This window comes from Lepidochelys olivacea, assembly GCF_965140295.1.
Source record: "Lepidochelys olivacea isolate rLepOli2 genome assembly, chromosome: 7".
Classification (NCBI taxonomy): Eukaryota; Metazoa; Chordata; order Testudines; family Cheloniidae; genus Lepidochelys; species Lepidochelys olivacea.
The window spans coordinates 61,204,982-61,225,871 of NC_140417.1; the positions used below are offsets into that span (position 1 = coordinate 61,204,982).

A 20,890-nucleotide genomic window follows, 5' to 3' on the forward strand; every position below is an offset into this window, starting at 1 on the left:
TCCCAGGAATTATTGATTTCATCAGCTCTTTTATGGGGTACTAGTACAAGATAACATTTGCCCTGTACCTGCTGTGTTCAGTTTGCCAGCTTCATGCCAGCAACGGACAAAAAATGCAGCTTCCAATTTGACAACAGGGGTATTCCTGCTAAGCCTTTTCCAGTAACACAACCCTTGTACAAACCTTCAGTAGTACCCAAGCTACAATTTAGAATAAATCAAGGCTGCTAACTGAGCTCTGGAAAACACTATTTTACACATACATCAAATCACAACTTTCAGTATCCTCCTCCTCCTTCCACATTAACGTCCCACAGAGGAGTGCATATTAACCCAAAGGCTTTGCTAAGAGACTGGCACTGTGGACAGCACCATTCATAATCTCTAAGTGACCAGGAAAAAGAAAAGGAATACTTGTGGCACCTTAAAGACTAACAAATTTATTTGAGCATAAGTGACCAGGTGGATTCTGGTAATGCAGGGGCTGTGGAGGGCACTCTAAGCCTTGCAATAAACTCATACCTACCCTGAGGTGTTGGAACCAATATTACAGAAACATGGAGAGCTACTCCCTAGATGGTCTAGTGGGGAAGATCAATTTAAATCACCAATATTAATCATGATTTAAATCAGCAAGCAGGAAACTTTGATTTAAATAATTAATTTTAATAGCGTTTTGCATTTGTACTTTTAGTTATTTTCTTAAAAAAGGCTGATTCTCATTGGTTGGTAACCACTAAAACACACTGATCTGTAACTAAACACAGTATTTACAATAAATTTGATACTTCTATTTGCTAATCAGGAGGATATACTATTAGGTAACTATTTAGCTTAGAGGAAAACTTAAGAATCTGAATATGTTTAAGAAATGTATCTTTCATCATTTTCTTTTTTACTAGATTAATGACAGGCTCTATTTGGATGAAAATTCAAAATCAATTAATGCACAAAACCAGCATCTTAAATTTTCAGTTAAACAAAACTACCTTGAATATGCAGGATACATAAGAAAAGTTAGTCAAAACATGTCTTGCATTTAAAACTGATCTATTAAACAAAGGAAGTATCTGCAGTAAGTGAACTGACCAGATGGTCTTCGGTCACTATGCCTTTCAAGACTTTAGACCTAGTACATCTCATTTCTCACACCTAGATCTTATTCAGATATTGGAAAAAGAAAAACAAGCTATCCTTTTTCAAATCCCAGTTAGTCTCAAACGGTGAATGAGCTAGTCATTGAACTGAACGAGTTGAATGAACTGAAGTGAAGAAAATATTTTCTCTGCACCTGTAGTAGATGTTTCTGCTGTCAGAAGACAGTTTAACACTTCAGCAAACTCTGGTTCCAGGTGCTTAGCCAGTGACTTTCACCAATTCAGTGGTGTCACTTTCTTTAAAACTTGGCAACAAGTATGTACTGCTTAATATTATTTTTATTTAATTTAGAGTTATTTTAATAGATTTTTAGTTTAAGTCTTAGCATAGGTTGTCACTTTTGAACTATTTTTTTTTTAATTAAACCTATGGAAAATAGAAGAATTCAATTTATATAAATTTCAATTTTTGTTTTAAAGAAACATCTAGACCACTGCTATCATGAATAAATGTGTGAAGGCAAAGAAACACTGCACACCAAAATGAAATTGGGATTTGAAGCCGATATGAGTGTGCACTGGAAGCCTCCAACCCCCCACCCATCCACAAGCTACAGTGAGGTGGCACACAGTGGAATGAAGTTTTAACTAACTGAACTTTGTAAAAAACGCACTCCTGAAATTTACTTGCTGACCCATTTTGCACATCATTCTGTGAGAACACAAGTACCATAGGAAACAAAGAGATGCCTAATAATTGTGATGTTGCAGTTGCATTCTGAGGCTGTTCCCAGGGCAACAGAGGAAAGAATTACATTATTAGTTAAAACTTATTTTTGTGCTGAATCTAGCCAGGTTTTAGAGGCTATGTCTACACTACACAGCTTTTAGCGACTTGGTTGTGTTGCTACAGCTGTGCCACTAAAAGTTGTGCAGTGTAGCCGCTGTTTGTCGGCTCTCCTGCTGACAAAAAACTTACAGCGTAGCCGCTGTTTGTCAGGAGTCGGGAAGAGCCTACCAAGCAAGGAGACAGTTGTTTCAGGATAATTAGTTTACTTCTTAAATTGTGCAATTTATAAAAAGGATCATGGCTAAAGATGGATCCCAATGAGAAGTAACAGATTACATCAAAAAGCATTAATTCAGTCAAATTATCAAGGGGTTGCTAATTACTTTTCCAATGAAAGCATGCTAATAATGTTGGTATCAGAACTGCACCATCTGTTTATGCAGAGCACAATCCCACATTCAGCTCTTTTCTTACTGCCTACATTTCTTCCACCTTACACAACCGATCTACCAGCTTCCCAAGGTGCACTTACAATACGACAGAGCTTGACCATAACAGAAAATTCTGCTTCCTTTTCTCCTGGGCATAATGAAAGACCCATTTACTCTCCTCAGTCCGTTACGAGTGGCTGGAGAAGAAGCATCAAACTCTGAATATGTGGGGCAAGGGAGGAGGAAATGTCAGAGGGATGGTGAATAATAGAGAATATTATACAAATCAATGGTGTGGCCTCGTGTGGACACTGTATAGCACTGGTCACCCCTCATCTCCAAGAAGATGCTACAGAACTAGAGGGGTTTCACAGATGAGTGACAAGAGTGATCAAGGGCCCAGAAAAAGACTCTTGTATGAAGAAAGATTGCAAAGACTGGGACTGTTACTTTGAAAAGGAGACCAATAAGAGGGGGTGTCAAACATACAGCTAAGGATAGCATAAAATCCCTCCTTTACCTGTAAAGGGTTAAGAAGCTCAGATAGCCGGTATCAGGGTTCCTTCCCCACTCTGAACTCTAGGGTACAGATGTGGGGACCCGCATGCAAGACCCCCTAAGCTTATTCTTACCAGCTTAGGTTAAAAACTTCCCCAAGGTACACACTTCGCCTTGGCTTTGAACAGTATGCTGCCACCACCAAGCGTTTTAAACAAAGAACAGGGAGAGAGACCACTTGGAGATGTCTTCCCCCAAAATATCCCCCCAAGCCCTACAGCACTTTCCTGGGGAAGGCTTGACAATAATTCTTACCAATTTGTACAGGTGAACACAGACCCAAACCCTTAGATCTTAAGAACAATGAAAAAGCAATCAGGATCTTAAAAGAAGAATTTTAATTAAAGAAAAGGTAAAAGAATCACCTCTGTAAAATCAGGATGAAAAATACATTACAGGGTATTCAGATTCAAAACATAGAGGATCCCCCTCTGGGCAAAACCTTAAAGTTTCAGAAAACAGGAATAAACCTCCCTCTTAACACAGAGAAAATTCACATAAAACAAAAGATGAACTAATCCGCCTTGCCTGGCTTACCTATACTGGTTGCAATATTGGAGACTTGCATTAGGATGGGTTGGAGAAGATGGATTTCTTGTCTGGCCTCTCTCAGTCCCAAGAGAGAACATACACGTAAACAAAGAGCACAAACAGAAGTCCCCCCCCCCCCCCACAAGATTTGAAAGTATCTTGTTCCCTTATTGGTCCTTTGGGTCAGGTGCCAGTCAGGTTAGCTGAGCTTCTTAACCCTTTACAGGTAACAGGATGCTGCCTCTGGCCAGAAGGGATTTTATAGCACTGTATACAGAAAGGTGGTTACCTTTCCCTTTATATTTATTTATGACAGCCGGGTTGGCACCTGACCAAAAGGACCAATAAGGGGAAAAGTTACTTTCAAATCTGTGGGGGAAGGTTTTTGTTTTAGGCTTGTGTATTCTCTCCGGAGACAAAGAGAGACAGAGACCAAGCAAGTAATCTAGCTCCTACTGAATGATACATCTAAACTTACAGACATAGTAAGTAATAGCAAGAACATGCATTAGAGTATCTTTTGTTTTAGCTTGTAAATTTTCTCTAGGCTAAGAGGGTGGTTTATTCCTGGTTTTTTTGTAACTTTAAAGTTTTGCCTAGAGGGGAATCCTCTGTGTTTTGAATCTGATTACCCTGTAAAATTACCTTCCATCCTGAGTTTACAGAGGTGCTTCTTCTATTTTGTTTTTATAATAAAGTTCTGTTTTTAAGAACCTGATTGGTTTTTAGGGTCCAGTCTGTGCTCACCTTGTTTACCTATCTGGTTGGTAGATTATTCTCAACCCTCCCCAGGAAAGAGGGTGAAGTGGCTTGGGGGGATATTTTAGGGAAACAAACTCGAAGTGGTCCTTTTCCTGAATCTTTGTCTAACTCACTTGGTGGTGGCAGCAGTACCCATCCAAAGACAAGGATGGATTTGTGCCTTGGGGAAGTTTTTAACATCAGCTGGTAGAAATAAGCTTAGGGGGTCTTTCATGCGGGTCCCCACATCTGTACCCTAGAATTCAGAGTGGGGAGGGAACCCTGACAGGGGACACGACAGAAGTATCTTAAATGATGACTGCTCAGGGAGATTGGAAATATCTGTTCTCCTTGTCTCAACACAAGGACAAGGGAAAGTGCAGTGTAAATAAACGTGGAAAATTCAAAATGAACAAAAAAGGGCCTTATCATACAATGCATGATTAAACTGTAGAACTCACTGCCACATGAAGTAGTTGAAGCCATGAATTTAACAAGATTAAAAAAAGGATGGAACAGTTATATCCCATTTATTCTTGGGATAAGAAGAATGTCCAGAGTTAGCATAGTTAATGACAACAAACATTGTGGCAGGGATATTAAACCTATTGCTTCAGGACTTAAGCCAATCTCTAACTATTAGAAACCAGGATGAAAACTAATGTGGCGGTAGATTATTATACATCCGCTACTGAAGGCTCTTACACCTTCCACTGAAACACCTGTGCTTGCCCCGTCAGACACAGGAGACGAGGCTAGATGAGTCTAGGGTCTGATCCCATATGGCAGTGCCTATGTATAACCACCACATGTTATAGACCAGTGGTTCTCAACCTGTGGCCCACAGGCCGTTTGCGGCCCAATCAGCAGAGCTGTGGCCCATGTGACATCGTCAGGGCCATACAGGTAGTATTGGATGTGGCCCACATAACACATTATGGGCCGCATATATGGCCCACAACTGTAAATAGGTTGAGAACCACGGTTATAGGGAGAAACAATGAGAGTGACAGCTGGATCCTTTTAATAAGGATGTGTGTTGTCATCAAAACTGCACTGTCTCCATCTGCTGGATGGGAAGAACTAGAACCCCTACTTTTGGACTGGCAAGGAAGAATGAAGAGTAAGTGTGCCAAAGCTTGAAGTTCTCTCCATGGTCCTCAGTGTTTTATCACTATGTGTGCTTTATTCAAAGGAAGAGGTATTAAATCAAATTTGCAGGGTCCCTGACAGAACTTTAGGTACAATTAATACCTAGAGAACAGCCTGGGGCAATAAACTGCCAAGGAGGGCGGGAGACACAGGGGACTATCCATAATACCAAGCATGAACTGATAGTCAGGTGACAAGAGTAATGAGATAAAACTGAGGGAAAAAAAGCCCAGCCTGGATTATCCCAAATGGTTAATGACAGCGAGAGCTGAAGTATTAACTATAGAATCATCTCTTAAGCAAGTGGCCGGAGCCCCGCCACTTGGGTCACTGGAAGCTAGAATGGAGAAAGCCCTGAAGGGAATAATCCAGCACAGGCTTTGCGAACAGGATATAGAAAGTGCTGGGTTCTCTCCCTAATTTCTACCCTTCCATTCGCAGAAACTGCTTCCAAAACGTGAGGACTATATCAAAACTTTCACACACAGGTTTGAGATAAAAAGTCCCAGAATGTTTTAAACCAAGCAGTGGCAGACTTATAACACATTACACAACCACAGACAGTGTCCACACCATCATTTAAGGGCTTCAGCTCCCACAAACCCAATCATGGCAAATATTTCCCTACTGGGTCTGTTTATGCAAATTATTGTGTACATGTATATAGTTTCCCACATCTTAATAATCTCCTACATCAAGGCATGAGGTCTTAGGACACATTCTAAAACCACAGTTTCCTCCAAATGAGAAACAGATGCATCAAACATTTTGACCACAGATAAAATTATGCTCTAGACAGGAGAAATACTGGCCCCAGTTTAATACAGGATTGGCCCAGATGAAATCCCATTTGGATAACTCATGAAGTACATGACCCCTGATCACCTGACAACATGAGCAGAAGGGACAAGCATACAGCAGATGCCGTAAGTATTATCAACTTAATGAATACAGCAGCTAGTGATAACTTCTACAGTTAGGGCTACAAAGCAGCTTCCTTTAAGAATAGCCAGATAAAACTTTTAGAATTCCTGAAGGATTTATTTTTGGGGTTGAACACTCCCATGGCCAGTCTCTGCCAAAAGGTGACATTTTTAGAAAGATTGGTAAAACTGCTGAGCCATTTAAGAGTGGAGAGATTAGAAAAAAAAATACTTTTCCTACTCAAAAAAGCCCCCAAAAAACCTGACTACACTCATTGTGAGGGAAGTCAGAAGAAACCTCAAAACAGCTGAACTTTGAAACTTCTAATTTGACAAAGAGAGGTCATCTCAGTCCAAAAAATTTTAAATGAAGTTAGGAACATTTGAAAAGATTTAAAAATGTATGAAAATTGAAGATGTGCAGCAGAACATTATCAGGTGTGTGCTGTGTGATGAGCCACACAGGGAGTTAAGGAACAGTCAGATTTGACCTTTGCATTTTGCAGGGGCTGCAAAAAACCCTTCAATTCTTCACTAATCTCTCCCAACACAACAGACGTTTTGTCCACTGTGCGGAGCATGTAATAACTGAGGGTCAAGGTGATTTTTCACAGATGTTAGGGCCAGAAGGAACCATTAGATCATCTAGTCTGACTTCCTGGGTATCACAGACCAGAGAATCTCACCCAATGATTCCTGCAGTCAAAGGAACTGTTCTTCCCGACTACATACGTGAACACTTTAGCACCCAATACCCTGTGGTGGAACTAGAGCATCTTTTTTACAGAGACATCCAGTCTTACTTTAAAGACTCCAAGGGTACATCTACACCGCAATTAAGCACCCACAGCAGGCCTGTGTCAGCTGACTTGGGCTCACAGGACTCATGCTGTGGGTCTGTTAATTTAGCACAGACGTTCAGGGACCCTCCCCTCTTGTGGGATCCCAGAGCCTGGGCTTGAGACCAAGTCTTAATGTCTACACCATAATTAAACAGCTCCATAGCTTGAGCCCTGTGAGCCAGAGTCATCTGACACAGGCCAGCTGTGGGGTATGTCTGCACTGCAGTTAAAAACCCAAGTGATGATGAATTCATCATTGTGCTTGCTGACCTAGGAAATACCCCAATTTATTTAATGGAAAAGGGACGGTTCCAGCATAACCCAGATCTTATATTTCCTGCTTGTCTGATTAGGGTGCAATTCAATATTCCATTTGCATATGTTAAAGTGTAAAGCAAAACCTGCAGGATGAGCACCATGGCCAAGTTAAGGAGGCTATGGGATTTCGCTTCTACATTCCCCAGCATTTATGGAATGCAACAATTACACTGCCATTCATTTCCGCATTTAGTACTCTTTGGACTGGGGGCTCCAAACAGTGTCCTGGGTCACCCACATCTTAGGAGAGAGATTGTCTGCTGGACATCTCTTCTCAGCCACAATCACATAAAATCTCTGTGGTATCTACAGCAATTGTTTATGTGGAAAAATAAAATAGGAAAATAATGTACATTTAACTTACGTTAGAGTTAATTTAGCAACTGGAAACAAATAGGAGGATATTAAACAGCAGCTACTAAGGTTAGACCATTTTAAATCAGCAGGTCCACATAACACGCATCTCAACATTTTAAGAGTTGGCTAAGGAGCTCGCTGGACCATTAATGTTGGTTTTTAATAAATCTTGGAATATTGGGAAAGTTCTGGAAGAAAGTTAATGTACCAATATTCAAAAAAGTAAACAGGATAATCCGGGTAATTATAGGCCTAGCAGTCTGGCATTGATCCGAGGCAAGATAATGTAGCTGCTAATACAGCACCCAATTAATAAAGAATTAAAGGAGAGCAATATAATTAGCAGGGTAAGTTCTATCCATGTACATCACACTGGGAACAGGCATTCACCCTTCAACAGATCATTGAAAAAAACTACTGCATGGCAAAAACCCACCTTAATCAACTTTCTCGTCTTCAAGAAAACATCCGACAGGGTTCACAGAGACCCTGTGGAATATTGCTAGAAGCAATGGGAGACCAGACAAGCTATGGAGACAGATGCGCAGTAAGACTGGTGATAACACACCCTTGTCTAACGCCAGTCACAATACTGAACCTCTCACCTAGGCCTGTAACCAATCTTCTTAGCATTAGCAATAGACTGGGTGATGTTGTGGGCAACAAGCAGCATGGTGGACGAATATAATTGATTAGTGGAGATGAGTTACAAGACCTTGACTTTACAGGCAACATAGCTTTACTAAGTACGTCACAGAACAGAATGATTGCCCTTCGTTTTGATGCCCTCTGTGGCAGAACAGGAAGCCAAAAAAAAATAAAAAGTACTGAAAGCAAAAGCAGAGAAAACCAAGACTATGAAGGTAGGAAACTAGACAACAAATGCAGAAGTGGAGGGAAAAGAAATCCAACAGATAGAAAAGTTCTGGTAGCTGGGGACAGTGACGACATTTTCAGGTGGCTGTAATAAACATTTATATGAGATTAGGAAAAGCAAACATCATTTTTGGAAGGAGGAACGTCTGATCACACAGAGATCTGCACAAACTAAAGGTCAGATTATACCGTGCAATTGTAAGGATCACGCTGCTATACGGAGCAGAGACTTGGCCGATAACAGTAGCTAACAAAAAGAGATTGGAGGATGTCCATTCCAGAAGGCTGAAAAGGACACTGAATGATTCACACAAAAGAGTAAGAGGGCTGACAGAGCAGAAAGATGTTAGAAAATAGAACCAAAGGGAAAAAAGTTCAGGTGGTTGGGACATGTATACTGTATAGACAATAGGAAGCATGCTCAGCAAGCACTGAATTGGGTACTTGTGGTAAGAAAGAGAAAGTGAGTAAGGCCAATGAAGAACCAGCAGAAGACAGTGATAGAGGAAAATGAATGTGTTGGCATTGCCTGGGAAGAAACGCCACAACTAGTAAATTACCATAATCAGTAGAGGAACTGGACTTGCCTGATGTGTCTGCAGCACAGAAGGAACTAAGGTCAAGGAATATAATTAATACCAATCTACATGAGTTTATGGAAAATAGATCCTGTCAAACTAATTTGATTTTTTTTTTTTTAACTTGGTTGCACAAGACGTTTTGATTATAAACTAGAAGGTAAAAATTAACATGGCACATTAAATGGATTAAATGATGACTAAACGATCGCTCTCAAAATGCAATTGTAAATAGGGAATCATCACTGAGTGGGAGTGTTTTTAGTGGGGTCCTGCAGAGATTGGTTGTTGGCCCTATGCTATTTAATATTTTTATCAATGACCTGGAAGACAACAAATCTCTGATAAAGGTTGCAGATGACACAAAAATTGGGGGAGTGGAAAACGACGAAGAGAACAGGTCATTGATTCAGAGTGAGCCGCATTGCCTAGTAAGCAAGCAACATGCATTTTAATGGAGACATATGTAAAAGCATACATCCTGGAAGTAAGGATGTCGGCCATAATCTATCCTGGGAAGCAGTGACTGAAAAAGATTTTTTGGGGGAAGGGAGGTAGACAATGAGTTCCCAGTACAATACAGAAGTCACATGGGGTAACGTGACCCTTTGATGTATAAACAGGGAAATCTCAAGCAGGAGTAGAGTGGTTATTTTACCTCTGTATTTGGCACTGGTATGACCAATGCTGGAATACTGTGTCCAATTCAAGACAGATGTTCATAAATTGATTCACAGAAGAGCCACAAGAATGACTTAAGGATTAGAAAACATGCCTTTATAGTGATGGACTCAAGGAACACAATCTATTTAGCTTAACAAAAAGAAGGTTAAGGGATGACTTGATTACAGTCTATAACTACATTGAGAACAAATATTAATAATGGACGCCTCAATCTAACAGAGAAAGGTCAAATATGATCCAATAAAGGCAAAAAAATTTTAACAGTGAGGGTAATTAACCATTCAAACAATTTACCAAGAGTCATGATGGATTCTCCATAACTGATCATTTTTAAATCATGATTGGATTTTTTTTCCCTAAAAGCTCTGCTCTAGGAATTATTTTTGGGGCAAGTTCTCTGGCCTGTGTTATACAGGAGATCATAATGGTCTCTTCTGGCCTTGGAATCTATGAATAGGAGGAGGCAATGACCTGCCTGCAAGAAGTCCACAGAGCAGTCTGGGGAGCTCTGCTCTAGGTAGTTTACCAGCAGCCAGTACCCATGGGAAGTTCAGCAACCGGCTAGACTATGACCGAGGTAACTTGTTTCCTTCATTCCCTATTCTTAAATATCAGCAGGATCAATAAGACCATCAGATTAAGATCTTGCTTACACTGGACTTTTTACACCAGTGTTGCTGCCTTAGGGACATCTGTGTTCAGTGTGGGATGTGCCTGCTGTGTGGGTCACGGTCCCAGTGCACGACACACATTGAGTATAGCTAGAAACCTAGGATAGACAAGACCTGTGGCAAACTGGATGAATAGGGCAGTGGTAATTCATACTCAGTTAAGAACTTGGGCAAAAAACAACTTGCGTAGACTCAAACTTTAAGACCAGATGGGACCATCATGATCATCTAGTTTGACCTCCTGCACATGGCAGGCCACAGCACCTCATCCACCGACTCCTGTAACAGACCCCTAATCTCTGGCTGAGTTACTGAAGTCCTCAAACCATGATTTAAAGACTTCAAGTTAAGAGAATCCACCATTTACACTAGTTTAAACCTACAAGTGAGCTGTGCCCTATGCTGCAGAGAAAGGCAAAAATCCATCAGGGTCTCTGACAATCTGACCTGGGGGAAAAAATCCTTCCCAATTGCAAATATGGCAATCAGACCCTGAGCACGTGGGCAAGACCCACCAGCCAGACACCTGGGAAAGAATTCTCTGTAGTAACTCAGAGCTAAGCTCCATCATCAGCCATTGGAGCTATTTGCTGCTAAAAATCAGATTGGCTACATGCCATTGTAGGCAGTCCCATCATACCACCCCCTCCATAAACGTATCAAGTTCAGTCTTGAAGCCAGTTAGGTTTTTTGCCCCAACTGCTCCCTTTTGACAGAGTTGGGAGCTGGCCTCCTAAAGTGGAAGGTGGGGACTAGGCACACAGAGCAGCGGGGAAGGGCTCTAAGCCAGAGCGCTGGGCACGGACCAGGTACCCAAAGAAGGGTAAGGAGTTCAGGATCAGGCACCCAGAGGTTCAGGAAAGGTCTGCATGGTGGGAGCTGGAAAGCAGGCATACAGAGGTGCAGGAAGGAGTGGGGAGTCAGATCAGGTGCACAGGGATACAGGAAGGACTCTCAGTAGAGGGGGACGCAAGGGACTTGGGGACTAGGCACACAGTGGTATGGGAAGAGTGGGAGTTATGAATCAAGCATACAGGGATATGCGAAAGGCCCTGGGTACTGGGGGAGGGAGTTGGGGAGCTAGAGCCTCTGTCTGTATGCATTTAAAGCTGAATTTTAACCCCATAATTGTTTCATGCACACTAGGGTGACAGGGGAGTTCAAAATCCAAACAGACCAGAAAACATTTTTATAATATCTCATGATTATTAGACTGTCATTTTTTACCTCTTTAGTCAGCAATAATGGCCCTCCTGCCCATCCTGAGATGTGGCCCAGGCACAGAACATGGAGCAGGGCAAACTCTTACACAAGACCTTCCTTGGATGAACCATAACGGAAAGAATTAAACCCAGAATGTTGAGAACCTTGGATGTACTCATTGGAATAGTACCTGTAATACACTGCCAGGTGGCCCTCATCAACTTTGTGAATGGAGGAGTAGAGGAGGAGAACCAGGACTCCTGCAGCAGCTGCTACTACCGCCCCAGGCTGGGCCATAGTCATACTAACGTCATCTGTGGGAACAAAACACATGGTCATCCACCAATGTTGCTGTCAGTGAATGAAAATCCCTCCCTAACCCCTCTCTCGCCTATGGATTTTTCTTACTAGCAGAAGCTCCCAAACCTTTTTATAATGCAGACCACAACTTCACAGAGAACATTTCAGACACACCTCTCCCATTCTCGATCACAGACCATTTCCATTCCTGCTCAGAATTGCACGACAATCCTATACTTACATGGATAATATTCGGAGAGTACTGTATATATTTTAAACTTCATTTAATTGTGGTTTGTCAGCTGCAAATCAAGAGAAGAAGCTAGTACCATGTGGCTGACCAGTACTCCACAGACCCACGTACAAGGGCTTTGCCCACTCAGTTGTATTAAGATGTCTCAACTCAGAGGCACAAGCTTTCTTAGCACCATCCGCTACATCAATTGTTTCAAGACCTTGTGTACAACATCTAAAATTCAAGAGAAATTGCAACACATATTTGTAATCTGCATCCTAGGACACAGCAGCACCAAAAGGCAGAAGGCTGCTCTACAGCTGCCTCCTCTGTCGAGCCACTCAGGTCAGAAGCTAGGAAGGAGGAGGAGTAGCATTTTCAGTGCTGCTCCTCTAGTCAGTCACAAGATTTTGAGGTTTTTTAACCCTTGTTCTTTGACGGGGTGGGCAATGGAGACATTTTCTCCATCCCTGAACAGAAATTAAGGGGAAAGTGCCCCCTTCACCTGTATGCTCTCGCTTCAAAAGCAACAGTCAGTACTGCTGCACAATTCACGCAGTCAATTATGATCAAGGTAGATTAATTCTCTGTTCTTGTCTCTGAATTTCCTTCTGCTTTCCTTAGCAACTTTAATTAACTCATCTTAAATAGCCATGTGGAGCTTCTCACATGTTCTTTAAGCAATTCTGTAGGTTACTGAGCTCAGAATAAAGACTGAAGTCTTCCTCTTTTTAAATCAACCCACACACCAGCTGATCACAACCCATGTACCACACGTAGTGCATGTACTGCAGAGCCAGACGGTGCCAGCTCAGAACTCTCCTGTCCCCATTCCACTCTTCAACCTCTTCTTCTCTCCCACCACGACACTCACTATCATTACAGTAACAGACCACTAATGTTAAATTTGAATAATCTTGGAATACTGGGGAAGTTCCAGAGACCTCCAAGAAAGCCACTGCTGTGCCAAGGCTTAAGAGTAGTTAAGATAAGATAGAAATTACAAGCCAGTTAGCCAGAAATACAGGACTAACTCATACAGGACTATCAAAGAACTGAAGGAAGGAAATATAATTAATTCTAATCAACATTAAAAGTTTGACTGATGAAAGTAATAACTATTGACATAATACACTTTTGTCTTCTGAAACCATTTGATTTAAAACTGCATAACATTCTGATTAAAAAGTGGATTATTGCCATTCCACTGGGATCAGTTCTTGCTCCAACATTATTCAATACCTTTACCAATGATCTGGAAGGAAATATGAAACCATTGCTGATAAGCTTTGCAAATGACAAATTGACAGGTGGTAATTACAAGGATAAAGCACTTATATAGGGCAATATAGATAACTTGGTACAATCATACCACATGCATTTCAACACTTCATACATCTAGGAACTGAGACTGTAGATCACAGTACAGGATGAAGACTTTATTCTGGAAGGCAGGATTCTGAAAGTGATCTTGCGGTCATGGCGAATAAGCAGCTGAGCATGAGCTCCCAGCGCAGTGCTCTAAGAAGGCAAATGCAATTTGTGGCTGTATAAGTTGGGGAACAGCAAGTAGGAGGAAGGAGATGATACTACTTCTGTATGCAGCATTGGTGAGACTTTTACAATTCTGATGCCACACTTCAAGAAAGATGCTGGCAAGCTGGAGATTTCAGAGAAGAGCCGCAAGAATGCTTTGTGTCTGAAATATCTGCCTGACAGTGAGAGACTAAAGGAGCTCAATCTATTTATCTTATCAAAAAGAAGTTTAATCACAGTCTATTCTTACCTATACAGGCAGAAGACAGCTGATAGTGGGGGGCTACTTAAACTAGCAGACAAGGGAAAACAAGAGCCAACGACTAAGTTCAGGTCAGAAAACCTGGAAACGAGGCACAAATGTTTAACAATTAGTGTAATTAACAACTGAAAAATATTACTAGAAGATATGTTATAGCTCAAATACAAGTCATCATCTTAGGATATGTCTACACTGCCAGAGTTACATTGCCAGCAGTTACAACACTACTTAGAGAGCGCTGAAGGGAAAACACTGTTATATATTGCGCAGGCACCTGCCTGCGCAATAGAGTGTTCACACTTGCAGTGGTATTTGGAATGGTGCACTCTGGGCAGCTATCCCACAGAGCATCTCTTCCTCTTCTGCCCCTGAGAGTTGTGGGAAGGCGGAGTGGGACACAGGGCATACTAGTCCTGTCCCAATGCACCGTGATGCATTGCTTCGCAGCCCAGCAATCCCTGTGCTTCTGTCTGCATTTGGCGCCATCTTTCCATGGTTTGTGTACTGCGTGCTCTGCCTCTTCGAGCTGCAGGAATGGATCCCGCACTGTTGACCAATATGCTGCTCGCTCTCACTAACACACCACAAGTGGCAGTGAAGTTATTCCTTAAACTACAAAGGCAAGAGGAGTTAGAGATTGATCTTGCCACACGTAGTAGCTACGACATGAGATTGCTTGTGGCATTCATGACCACAGTGGAATGCCGCTTTTGAGCTCAGGAAACAAACACTGAGTGGTGGGATCACATCATCATGCACATCTGGGATGACTAGCAGTGGCTACAGAACTTGCGCATGAGGAAAGCTACATTCATGAGACTGTGAGGAGCTCGACCCAGCCCTGTGGCGCAAGGACACGAGAATGAGAGCTGCCCTGTCAGAGAAGCACGTGGCGACTGCACTGTGGAAGCTGGCTACTCTAGACTGCTACCGATCGGTCGCTAACCAGTTCGGAGTGGGAAAGTCGACTGTTGGACTCGTGTTGACGGAAGTGTGTGGGGCCATTAATCGCATTTCTCAATGGTTCTCCAGGCACTTGTGGATCACCGTGAGCATTTCATCAACAATTAACGCAGGGTGATTCGGAAAGGGGAATGACGCAGGCATCTTTCGGAACGCTGGCCTGTTCAGGAAGCTGCAAGCAGGAACTTTCTTCCCAGACCAGAAGATCACCGTAGGGGGAAGTCAAAATGCCCATTGTGATGCTGGGAGACCTTGCCTACCCCTTAATGCCGTGGCTTATGAAGCCATACATGGGGAACCTTGGCAGCAGCAAGGAGCAGTTCAACAACAGAATGAACAAGTGCAGAATGACTGCTGAGTGTGCTTTTGGCCATTTAAAGGCCCGCTGGTGCTGCCTATATGGGATGCTGGACCTGGCCGATGACAATATTCCTATGCTTATAGCCGCATCCTGTACACTCCATAATATCTGCGAAGGGGAGGGTGAAAAATTCACTCAGGGCTGGATTGCTGAGGCTCAGCGCCTGGAGGCTGAATTTCAACAGCCAGAGACCAGGGCTATTAGAGGGGCCCAGCATGGGGCCATAAGGATCAGGGATGCCTTGAGGCAGCAATGTGAAGCTGAAAGCCACTAATATTTTTGTTGCTATGCTCAGGAATGCAGTGCTTGTAAAGCTAGGAAGTGATTGTGATTGGTGCAGATGAGAAAATTGACTGTTACTTTGCAGGGCTCTGTTTGCTTTCAGTTAATGGAATAAAGATGGCTTTCAAACCAAAACAATTCTTTTATTAAAAAACAACAATTGGAGGAGACAGAGAAACAAAACACACACATCAGCACTGTCAGGCCTGGGAAAAGGGAGGGTCCTAGGAGGAGGTGGGGTCCCAGGACAGTTAAAGGTTTGTATATGTCCAGGTATCATATGCAACCTTGTCCTTTGGAGTACAGCGCAGTGGGTACTGTATTTCAGCAGAGCTAAACAGCAGAGGGATGGGTGCTGAGTGTAGTGGGTATGGGTAGTCCGCAAGGCTGGACTGACAGGGTAGGAGTGGAATGGAGCCAGGAGGTTGATAAGAGTGTGTTGGTGGTGTCTGGGGGGGTCGCATGGGAAAGAGTTTTGCTACAGCAGCTGCAGGGGAGGGCAGGCACGGAGCTGCTAGGTTTGTAGTGCTAGTAGTGCCTGGAGCATGTCTGCTTGGCACTCCATAACATTTAAGGGCCGCTCCATAGCTTTGTTCTGGCATGTCCCATTCTCCTTTTGGTCCCTCTTCTCGCTGTCCCGCCACGCCTTCAGTTCCTGTTTTTTGGCCATGGAGTGCATCATAACATCACGCAGAAAGTCCTCTTTAGTTCTTTATGGCTGCTTTCTAATTCTGCGCAGCTGTTCAGCCGCCGATAACAAAGAGGGAGGCTGGGCTCCCAAGGTCATCTCTGTGAAGCCAAAATGCAACATTTTACAGAAACAGTATTGTTTGCAACACAGACCACTGATTCAGTGATTTAAAACACAGCCACTATTCACATACCTGTCACTAACTGGCTGACCCCAAGCAAGCACACGAGCCACAAGACCCCCAAAATGGTGAGTAACTGCAGGGGAAAAATCAGTGTTCCAAGACAGTACTGTACACTAGGCACGTGGGTCTTGGGGAGAGCCGGCACTATAGTCATCATCATCATTACTGTCCCCACTTTTTCCACAGGCTGTGTTCATTATGGAAGATATCTCACTGCTGAGGGTGAGCAGGGAATCAAGGGAGGGTCTTCCCCAATACTGCGGCTTCCGCCCTGACCCTTATGCGGCTCACCTGTGTGCCGCAACAGTCGTCTCTCCCGCCAGCAGAGTGGCGGGGGAAAGTCACCCTTAATAGGGCAAGAAACAAAGCAGCTCTGCCAAAGAACCTGCGGCAGCGGATTGCCCAGTATCTCCATGAGAGTTTCCTGGAGATCTCTGAGGGAGATTCCCGTGAAGTGAGGGAGTCAAGACCCTGTTCCGCTGCTCAGACTAGGCATATGGTGGTAAGTGCATCATACAGACACAAACCTGCTTTCTGCAATCCTCCTGACTCCAACAACTCGCTTCAGCGATTCCCAAAATCAAAGCCACTTACCAGGGGTCTCCTTGCCTGTTTGTGCTTCACCAAGCTCCAATAGCTGTGACTCGCTAGCCTCCTCCAGGGTAGAAAAGAGCTCCTGGCTATATGCAGCTCTGACCTCCGAGTCATCCTCTGCCTCTGGGTCCCCCTCCGCCTCCACATCCTCATCCAAGATTTCCTCCTCCTGGCTCGGTCCACTCTCGACTTGCACGCGAGCCACCGAAGTATCCACAGGGGCCTTCGCAGTGGAGGTGGGGTCGCCACAGCTCTCTGTAGAACCGGCAGCTCGTGGGGGCAGCACTGGAGCAGTGGTTTGCCTCCTGCGCCTTGTGGTAGGCGTTCTGCAGCTCCTTCACTTTGACCCTGCACTGCAGAGTGTCCAGGTCACAGCCCCTGTCGTGCATTCTGAAATCTGCCCATAGGTATCATAATTCCTGCCGCTGGAGCACAGCTGGGACTGGACCACCTCCTCTCCCCAAATGCTGATGAGGTCCAGAAGCTTGGCATTGCTCCAAGAGGGGGATCGCCTGGTGCGTGGAGCAGGCAAGGTCACCTGGAACGATGTGCGGAGACCACTGCATGCGTCTCCGAGCAAACAGGAAAGGGACTTCCAAAATTCCAAGGAATTTAAGGGGTGGGGCTCACATTTGGTCACCTGAGGGCAGGGCAGTAGAGTTCAAACCCACGACCAAAGAGGCAAGAACAGGCATTGAGAGACACCTCCCGGAGGCCAACTGCAGCACTGTAATCAACCAGGGTGTCTACACTGGCACCGCAGCATTGGAGCCCCTGGCACAGAAAGTTGTACGCCTTTTGTCGGGGTAGTTTTTTTTTTTTTTTTTTTTTTTTACAGCACTGCAACTGCGCAGTTTTTGTGCACTAAATGGTTTGGTAGTGTGTACATCTCGGGAATCACACCGCAGAAAGCTGCTTTACTGTGCAGAAACTTGCCAGTGTAGAGAGAAGGCCTAAGATACAGGAGTCACTACGCTCCATGAAGTGGATTATTCAGGAGGTCAGACTAGATCATGAATCACTTCTGGTATTAAAAATCTATTAAAAGCTTAATATATTCCCTGGAGTATATTTAAGTGAGCAAGGTGGCAGAACAAATGTGTTCTTGAGTTTCAGTGGCGTAAACAGCTGCAAAAAGATAAGGACACAAAAGTGGCTTCCCATTTGTGCTAGAAATACAGTTAGACACGTCAAAGGAGACACCTGTGACCCAACATGGCTAAAGCATGTCTGCATTTTGTTGTGTAGATGGGAACTCTAACTATGTGCGCAATCCATATTAAAGTCGTGAATAATTAGTGTCAGGAAACAGTCATAAAATGCAGGCCCAAAAACACAACACCCTTCCTCTCAAACTGGCCCAAAAGGAAATCCCAAAAGCTCTGCATGAAATCAAATGACAACCGAAATCTTTTCTGGGGAGCAAATTCTACCATCCCCCAGAAAAGATTCCAAATGCAACAAGTACTTAAACTATTATTCAATGTAACCAATCTCATTGCCCAATGCTCAGAGTCCAACCTCCCATTTCTGAGTAAAGAGCTGTCTCCCACTCCACTGCCAATATCCTGGATCTCTCCCAATAAAGCTTCAGGCCAGGGCATGACAGAGCTGAATCTGTGGACATACTGATGACTGCTTCTTATCCCTGGATTTTGGTGTATAGCCATACTGTGACTGCTGGATCTGTAAGGCCTTGTATACGGTCAGTCATAAAATGTAGCTGTCCTATTTCAGACACACAGCACAGGCATGCAACAGCACACTGAAAAAAACCATTCCAATCCTTCCTTTTTCGACCAAACCACAAGAGTCATGATGGGAAACTGTCTTCCATCTCTAGAGCCCACTCCTATGGAGTACTATTGACAGATGGGTTGCATGGAGCCAGTAGGTAAAATCATAGGGCCTCATGGACTCAGCAATACATGGATCATACCCAGCTATCCAAATATTAAAGGAAAGAGTAGTGCTGGATGAAAAGAAGATGATGAAACTAAACCTGGTTTGGATGGAGGCAATACCAGTGGAGTAAAATGCTTCGAAGAACTTGCTGCCAGTATATTACCTCTCCTCAGATAGTCAAGTCTATAGACACAATCCTGGACCCATCATAAATCTCTGGCTGCAGAAAGATCCTCTTCAATCTATGCTTGTCTCAGCTTGTCAGACTCAGGCCCAGCCACAAGTGACCTGAGCAACTGTGATCGTTCAACTAGATTACCGTAGCAATATATCTAGAAATGAATTCACCGACATAAGGCTCCAACAGGTTCAAACTGCAGCAGCTCACCTTCTTAGCAACACAAACACTCAAAAGGACATCACTCCAGAGCCTGGCTCCTGCATTGGCTCAATTTAAATAAGAGTCACATCAATGGGTCCTGCCTTCCAAGCTCCTCCACAGAAACACCTCAGTCACAAGGACCACTGTTAACTGTATCCTTTTACAGTTCTGTTTCAACACCAAAGTCATACTCTAACCATGACTGGGGACACAACAGTACGTTAGTGCTTCCCTTTGATATGGCTGAACACATAGTGTAAATGGGCCTAGAATGACACTGAAAAATCGACTTAGGCCCAAGGTTTAGGTTCTGAAAATAAATCTAGTTTAAAAAGGCCTCCCACCAATAGAAATGTTTCCATGCTTCTCCCCCTCCCCCCCCCCCCCCATTTTCACAGAAGCTTTTTTAAAGGAACACAACATGTTCTGCAGCATTGTAGCCTGAACATTGCAGATTCATGTCCAAATGCAGTGCAGGCACAGATTAGAAACTGACTTGCCCATTCTTATTGCCTAAGCAGTCATGTGCAGTGAATTTGATATTTTCAAATTCTGTCAGCTGAGATGCTATTAGTAACAAATAAGGAAATTAAAAAAAAGAAAAAAGAAAAGAACGCTGTTCGTGCACCTCATAGCTCCCCTTTAAATTCTCCATACAACTGGAAGTTACAGTGGCAAAGTGACAAGAATCAAGGAGGACTTGTGGCACCTTAGAGACTAACAAATTTATTTGAGCATAAGCTTTCGTGAGTTACAGCTCACGTCTTAGTCTCTTAAGGTGCCACAAGTACTCCTTTTCTTTTTGCGGATACAGACTAACATGGCTGCTACTCTGAAAAGAATCAACGGTTCAGTACTTAACTGGTTTGTGAAGTATCTTGGCCTCTACACTAAATGAACTTGGCCATTAATTTTACTGCAACTTTAGAAACCTGTGAACAGCCAAGTAAAAACCTTTGAATGTGGGAAGGAGCGTACAGCTGTCCTCAGCAAGCTGTTCTTATTTTGCTACTGCAGACACTCAGTCACACCTCAGTCACCTAATTTAAGGTGATCTGCAAAAAATAAGTCACCTAATTTGTCTTTTTTTGCTTCTTTATATACTTTACGTATATTTTCTTCTCTCCCCCCAAAAGGCAGATGCAGTGCTTGTTTTACCTTTAGAAATAATAAGGTTTCATTTTCTGCTTTTGATTAAGGTGTCCCCTACAAGAGCCAAAGAACTGGAAAAAGAGCTCTCTGCCCTAAGCAGAAAAGGCATATCTTCAGAAATCTTCCTTCTCAACTGTTTGTCTAACATTTCAGCTAACTATGAGTTTAAATACAATTTCAGATAAACTGACTAAAAACCCTTTCCTCTCGGTTGGCTCAGGAACTGCTTCCTTCACACAGTACCACAACCCTACTAGCTCTCCAGGTAAAAATGGATAGCCAACACCCAAA

The 20,890-nt window shown here is 43.3% G+C and overlaps 1 protein-coding gene across 3 annotated transcripts in view; it reads right to left on the minus strand.

Annotated features, from left to right (window-relative positions):
- ERLIN1 (ER lipid raft associated 1) overlaps positions 1-20,890 on the minus strand; it is a 68,388-nt gene that overhangs the window by 43,021 nt on the left and 4,477 nt on the right. For all 3 annotated transcript variants that reach the window (XM_084633253.1, XM_084633251.1, XM_084633252.1), the window contains exon 2: positions 11,943-12,066. In XM_084633253.1, the coding sequence (XP_084489379.1) occupies positions 11,943-12,055 (113 nt within the window). In that variant the 5' untranslated portion in view covers positions 12,056-12,066. The remainder of the gene's footprint in view (positions 1-11,942; positions 12,067-20,890) is intronic.